General features: G+C 44.9%; 1 protein-coding gene across 2 annotated transcripts in view; it reads left to right on the top strand.

Moving 5' to 3' along the window:
- The first annotated feature begins 588 nt into the window (after positions 1–588).
- Positions 589–7,862, top strand: part of LOC134330070 (potassium/sodium hyperpolarization-activated cyclic nucleotide-gated channel 1) — a 61,703-nt gene continuing 54,429 nt past the window's right edge. For both annotated transcript variants that reach the window (XM_063011010.1, XM_063011011.1), the window contains exon 1: positions 589–1,117. In XM_063011010.1, the coding sequence (XP_062867080.1) occupies positions 750–1,117 (368 nt within the window). In that variant the 5' untranslated portion in view covers positions 589–749. The remainder of the gene's footprint in view (positions 1,118–7,862) is intronic.

Here is a 7,862-nt window from a genome sequence, read left to right on the forward strand (position 1 = left end):
CCAGCAGGGGCCGCAGTCGCACCGGTTATGAGGACCTACGATCCGACTTTTTTACCCTCCAACCCTGAACAACAGCCAATCGTTGTTCATGCAGCCGCCCAGCCCAGCATGTATTCGAAACCCCAACTCTGGTGCGCTAGCGTACTTTACCGCTGCGCCACCTGAGCGGCAATCCTTGTATATTTTTAATGCGTATAAAGGTGCATTTGTATAAAGTGTCGCTCATTTGTAAATTCGGGCTCGTCTGTAGGCAGTAAGGAGCAGGGCGGGTCGATAGGTTTTTAGTGGACTGAAATAAACCCCCCAGTCAACTGATCTGAATCCAGGGGAGCAGATTTGGGGATGAAGTGCGGGAGAAACCGGCTGCAGTGGCGTCAACATGGACCGAAGTGTTTAGAACAGGTGTTAAGGTACAGGTGTCCGCTAGAGGGCGCACCTGAGAGAGTGTGTGTGTGTGTATGAGAGTGTGTGTGTGTGTGTGTGTGTGTGTGCGTGTAAGAGAGAGAGAGAGCGCTCCTGTTACAGTGCGCATTTGCAGATCGAGGCGCGTTTGAGAACTGGAGCGCATCCAATGCACCGAGAGGAGCGACGACCGGCGCGCTCCTGTCCGCGCACGCTCCTGTTCCTCCGCCATCACGATTAATTACGATTAATTCATTCATACCTCATTAAAAACAATAAAGCATCATCACCAGGACCGGAGCGGACCGGAGCGGACACGGTGCTGCTGCTGCTGCCCGACAGACGCCATGGATGATAAGAAGGAGGACAGAGCGGACGGGACTAACTCGGTACAGAGGCGCGATTCGGCCAAAAAGAGCGGCGGCGGCGGCGGCGGAGGAGGAGGCGCGAGCCCGGGCGCTAAGGAGCACGGTAACTCGGTGAGTCGGGACCACGGCGAGCGCGAGGAGGCGGCGGTGGGGCTGTGTGACGACGCCGATGCGGCGTGCCAACAGCAGCAGCACGGATTCATGCAGCGGCAGATCGGCGCGATGATGCAGCCCGGGGTGAACAAGTTCTCTCTGCGCATGTTCGGCAGCCAGAAAGCCGTGGAGAAGGAACAGGAGCGCGTGCAGACGGCGGGGTACTGGATCATCCACCCGTACAGCGACTTCAGGTGAGGGAGAGAGCGCGAGAGGGGGGGGGGGGGGGGGGGGGGGGGGGGTGTATGCGCGCGAGGAAGGAGGGTTGGAGGGAAAAGTCACCTTGTAGATTTGCTCGCATCCCAAACGCGAGTGCATGAGGGAGTGCGCGATATATCGTAGCCCTGATACACGATCTGATCTTCAACGGGTCTGGTTACGAGGCTCACTGTTCCTGCGTACCGAATGCGAGGGTGGGATGATATTAAAATCGCGATACTTAACCAGCACGATACTCTAGATGTACCGAGTCAGCAAAAACTAGGATTATCAAAAATGCAGAGTAGCAAAAACTACTATTATTAAAAAACTAGGATTATCAAAAACGCCAATTATCAAAAACACCGATAATTAAAAATGCAGATAATCAAAAAACTAAGATTATCAAAAAAACTATCATTGTCAAAAACTAGGATTATCAAAAACTACTACTATTAAAAAACTAGGATTATCAAAAACTACAATTATCAAAAACACAGATTATTAAAAACGCAGATAATCAAAAAACTAAGATTATCAAAAAAAAAACTATGATTGTCAAAAATGCTGAATATCAAAAACACAGATGATCAAAAAACTACAATGATCAAAAACGCCAATTATTAAAAACTAGGATTTTCAAAAATGCTGAATATCAAAAACTGCTATTATTAAAAAACTATGATAATAAAAAACGCTGATAATAAAAAACGCTGATAATCAAAAACGCTGATTATCAAAAAACTAATATTATTCAAAACGCTGAATGTCAAAAAAAGTACGATTATCTGAAACGCAGATTATAAAAAAAAAACGCAGATTATAAAAAAAAAAACGCAGATTATCAAAAAAAACGCAGATTATCAAGAAAACGCAGATTATCAAAAACGCAGATTACATGAGCGACTGCTTGATATATCATAGACATGATACAGGATCTGATCTTTAATGGGTCTGGTTATGAGGCTTACTCTTCCTGCATACTGAATGTGGACGCCTGAGAGGGTGGGATGATATTAAAATCGCGATACTTAACCAGCACGATACTTTAGATGTACCGAGTCAGCAGCGTAGCAGTCTTGTGGCTGGACGATTTTTTTAATTAATATTTAATATCGCGATACTTTTACCTTTTACTTATACTTTTACTTGTACTGACGCATCGCGATCCTCACTCTGCTCGTGGATTGGAACAGATTTCCGTGTGCACTCAGGTTAAAAGGGTTCCATCGATCACACCTAATGCTTCTGAGCTTCGTCCCTGTATGGGAACGTCACCTTTCAGAAACGGTTCCAGTGGAGGTTCTGGAAATGTAGGTGGTCACGAGAACCGTTTAGAACCGTTTGGAACTCTAACAACAACAAAATAAATGAGAAATTTTAGAACATTAAGAGAGTTTCAGAAGAAGTTCAATCAAAAACCTTTAGAATTTAAATCATTCTGAGGTACAAGCACCAAACTTCTGTTCTTTTTGGACTTTTTGATCTTTAATAGTTAATTACACTAACATGTAAACAGCAGTGCTAATATGCACACACTAACACACACACACCAGTAAAAGCATACACACACTAACACACACACACACCAGTAATAGCATACACACACTAACATACACACATGAACATAAACACACTGACATACACACAAGTAATAGCATACACACCTTAACACACACACACACACACACACCAGTAATAGCATACACACACTAACACACACACACACACACTAATGATAACATATAGAAGCTGACATGCACGTACCAGTGATAGCATACATACACTAACACACATACGCTAACATGCACATACTAATATGTACACACCTAACATGTAAACACGAGTGCTAACATGTACACACACACACACACACACACACACACACACCAGCGCTAGCATGTACTGGTGCTGTACTGTGTATGTGTGCAGTGATGCTCAGTTGTGTGTGAGCGCTCGTGACCTTGCTCTCCGTGGTTGAAGGTTAAATGTGAGTCTGAATGGGGTGGAGCTGGAGACACTCTGAACGTGTCTGAATGAGACGCAGGGACGTCGGCGCGGTACCCGTACACCACGCCGTTACAGCACCGTTAGCTCTGGATGTGTACAGCGGTGGTGTGTGGGTCTGCGGCGGGTTGGAGGGGGAGGGAACATGATGAAACGCTTACACCACACCGAGGAGGGAAACGAACCTGTAATCATTCAGCCGTGCCACTAAATCCCCGGTGTGGAATTAACACCTGCAGTGTTGAATTCAATCATGCAGTGTTGATTTAGCGCCGGCGGTGTCGGCTGAGCGCGCGCGGCCGGATCGCGGTATTAACACGCGGATGCTAAATCAGTGCTGTTAGAAATGAAAGGTGTGAGCAGAGATTTATTTATTCATGTTTATTTATTTACTGCTGTACCTCGGTCCTTCATCGATTCAAGGAGGCGCAATGAGCACCAAAAACACGATTACCAAATCCACTAAGTACCAAAAAACAACCAGTATTAAAAAAGACGAGTACCAAAAATAACGAGTAAAACAACGATTATAAAAAACAAAAACAACAATTATAAAAAATTATTACCAAAAACGCTGTGTACCCAAAAAAAAAAAAGATTAACAAAAAAGATGAGTACAAAAAACAACGATTACAAAAAAATTCTGATTATATAAAAACGCTGATTATTAAAAACTACGATTGTCCAAAATGACATTACCAAAAACTAAGATTTAAAAAAACCCGCTGATTATCAAAAACTACAATTATTAAAAATGCAGATTATCAAAAACTATGATTATCAAAAAGACAAATACCAAAAACGCTGATTATAAAAAAAAGATCATCAAAAACGCTGATTATATATAAAAAAAGATCATCAAAAACGCTGATTATGGTTATCAAAAATGCCGATTATCAAAAACGCTTATTATAAAATTAAGATGATCAAAATTGCTGATTATTAAAAAATGCCGGTCATCAAAAATTATGATTATCAAAAACGCTGACTATTAACAAAAATGCAGATTATTAAAAACTATGATTATCAAAAACGCGATCACCAAGAACTATGATTATCAGAAACGCAGAAATAAAAAATGACTATTATCAAAAACGACAAATACAAAAGCACTGATTATTAAAACAGCGATAATAAAAAATGCTAAATATAAAAAATGACAATTATCAAAAACGCTGATTATCAAAAACTACAATTATCAAAAACATTAATTATCAAAAAATATGAGTATCAAACTAATTGTTCCTGTAAGTAATAATGTAAATACATTTACTGCGTTACACCATGTGCACATTTTTAAGGCAGGATGTATAAACACAGGTTTGTATTTTATTACTTTATGTGAGAAATAAAATATGACCACAAAAGCTCAGATGAGACCCACAGGGGGACGTGAACTGGACGTGTTAGAGCTGGCGCGTGAGTAACGCTTGACCCTTCGTTTCGGCTGGAACGGGCAGTGAGTCACGACGCAACACAGACACCGACAAGTTCTAGCTTGTACACTTGGACACTTTTATCCAAAGCGTTACGAGCGTCCAGTTCACTTCCATAGGAGGACGAATACGTGTCTGTCCAGGAGTCGAGCTGGACTGCAGATGGGCGGATGAACAACCGGATTGTCCACCCTAAAACCCAGCGTACGGACACATCTCACCGGTACAGTTCAGCAGTTCAGTACAGAAACGTAACCGGGTGAAATTCCACTTTAGCATCGCCGCTAGCGTTAGCATTAGCATTCCACGTGCGCGTACATATGGCCTGTGAGACGAGGTCATCTGAGATTAGTGATATAACCCACCAGGAAGAGCTTAGCGCCCCTCCCAACGTGATGATGAAAGTGATCCGACCTTCTCATGATATTATTACCTGCAGCACAATCCTGATTAGTAAATATTACAGCTTATAATAATACCGCCCACACGTGCGGGCAGAGGTCGCCCGGTGACGGGACACGCAGCGTTTTCTGACCAGGCGTTTCCGAGAAGAGGGCGTGTCTAAATTCTTAGATTCCTTACAATGCTCCTAGTGAGGCACCTTAATTCTGAGTGATGATCTGACTGAGTAACGAGGGGGTAATTAACGGGTTGTGGGTAGAATAATGGTACTTATACAGCAGCCTGTGGCATTCAGGCGACTGATGATAATATTGGGGCACGATTTGTGCCAGGAAACAGTCTGTTCAGTCTCCTCTGGACTCTCTTATTAGAAATGGATTTCCTCCTGCAGAACTGCTGCTCACTGGATGTTTTTTGCACCATTGTGTGTAAAGTCCCAGCTGATCTGCATCTTTGGACATACACTGATCAGCCATAACATTAAAACCACCTCCTTGTTTCTACACTCACTGTTTATTTTATCAGCTCCACTTACCATATAGAAGCACTTTGTAGTTCTACAATTACTGACTGTAGTCCATCTGTTTCTCTGCATGCTTTGTTAGCTCCCTTTCATGCTGTTCTTTAATGGTCAGGACCCCCACAGGACCCCCACAGAGCAGGTATTATTTAGGTGGTGGATGATTCTCAGCACTGCAGTGACACTGACATGGTGGTGGTGTGTTAGTGTGTGTTGTGCTGGTATGAGTGGATCAGACACAGCAGCGCTGCTGGAGTTTTTAAACACCGTGTCCACTCACAGTCCACTCTATTAGACACTCCTTCCTAGTCGGTCCACCTTGTAGATGTAAAGTCAGAGACGATCGCTCATCTATTGCTGCTGTTTGAGTCGGTCATCTTCTAGACCTTCATCAGTGGTCACAGGACGCTGCCCACGGGGCGCTGTTGGCTGGATATTTTTGGTTGGTGGACGATTCTCAGTCCAGCAGTGACAGTGAGGCGTTTAAAAACTCCAGCAGCGCTGCTGTGTCTGATCCACTCATACCAGCACAACACACACTAACACACCACCACCATGTCAGTGTCACTGCAGTGCTGAGAATCATCCACCACCTAAATAATACCTGCTCTGTGGGGGTCCTGTGGGGGTCCTGACCATTGAAGAACAGCATGAAAGGGGGTAACAAAGCATGCAGAGAAACAGATGGACTACAGTCAGTAATTGTAGAACTACAAAGTGCTTCTATATGGTAAGTGGAGCTGATAACATGTGAGTGTAGAAACAAGGAGGTGGTTTTAATGTTATGGCTGATCAGTGTACATTGCGCTTTTTTGGACCCAAACAGTGGGCACAAGGCTGAAATCACCCCAGGTTAGGGTGCATGTATTTAGTCTCTTGTACCCTAGGGCATTATAGAGCAGCCAATCCACCTCCTGCATGTCTACACAGAAGGTCTAAGAGTTTACGTTTTCAGCATGTAGGAGATGCTTTTATCCAAAGTGGCTTACAGTACTGGGACAGTATACAGTCTGAGCTATTGAGGGTTAAGGGCCTTGCTTAAGGGCCCAACAGTAGCAACCTGGCAGTGGTGGGGTGTAAAACCAGCAACCTTCTGATTACTAGTGCAGTACCTTAACCACTAGGCTACAGCTTCCTAGTGGTTAAGTCTCAGTCTGAGTAAGTACACGTGTGTGTGTGTGTGTGTGTGTGTGTGTGTGTTTGGACCCATGTGACCCTCACCAGCACCGCCGTTCCACCTACACTGAGTCACCTGAGCCGCTCCTGTTAGCGCATGAAAGGAAGGTGACGTGAGAGGCGGCGCTGACAGCTAGTAAACGCCGAGTAACGCCAACACGGAGAGTGCAGCTTTTGTTCGGAGTTCAAAAGCGCCAAGGGAAACGTGAACCCCCCTCCCAAACACACACACACACACACACACGCACACACACCGGTAATCCCTCTACGCTCCGGTTTAGTGATGGCTCGTGACGGCCGTTATTCATCGTTCCAGAACATCCTGCGTCGCTCGGCGTGATCCGTTATAGAGGGAGGAACGCGCCGGCGCGGAGGAATTCTGGCACCTCGTTATTTACCGGGCGCGGATTCCGGGTCATTTTGTATTTTACAGGCGCGGCCCTGTGATTTACCGCCCGTCAGGTCTCGTTCGTAGCGGCTTGACGCCGTTATCCTCGTTCCCACGTGTCTGTGAACATTAGGAAACAATAAAGGCTCTGGGCGAGGCCTGATAGACTCCTCACCCGATTGGAACTGCTTATGTCTGGAACTGCGTTAAAGCTCATCGAAAATCCTACATCGGGGTGTCCGAACTCTTCTCGGGCGCCAGATTGAGTAAAAATAAGCAAATACAATAAAATAAATGAAAATATAATAATAAGAGCTCCCTGATTGGGCGGCACGGTGACTCCCAGCGCATCTAAAATCTTCTGCGTTCGGCGTCTAGTTTCGTTTCTCTGGAGCCGCCGCGTTTATTCGAAAACCCGTGAACGTTAACGTAGGTGTGACGTTAATGATTTGAATCGGGGGAAAGAATGGATTGGCGCCTGTTTCTCAGCAGTGCCACCTACAGGGCATCTACACAGTGAGGTGGCTGAAGCGCTGCGATGGATTGGCACCCGGTTTAGGGTATTCTTGCCTTGCACCCAGTGTTTCTCGCAAAAATCTGACCTGTCGCTGCAACCCTGACCAGAATAAAGCGATTAATGAAAATGTAATAAAAAATGTTCTTAAATGGGTGTAATCAAACTATCCTTTTTTATGTGGGCACAGAGAACTCACCGCCGCGCTGTCGGCTGCATACGCAGACATGGTTGGCTATGTTTTTGGCTCCCTGACCGGTGTATTCAAAGCGTGTCCTGGAGGAACCGGACCCAGTAT

The sequence above is a fragment of the Trichomycterus rosablanca genome, chromosome 16, assembly GCF_030014385.1.
Source record: "Trichomycterus rosablanca isolate fTriRos1 chromosome 16, fTriRos1.hap1, whole genome shotgun sequence".
Classification (NCBI taxonomy): domain Eukaryota; kingdom Metazoa; phylum Chordata; class Actinopteri; order Siluriformes; family Trichomycteridae; genus Trichomycterus; species Trichomycterus rosablanca.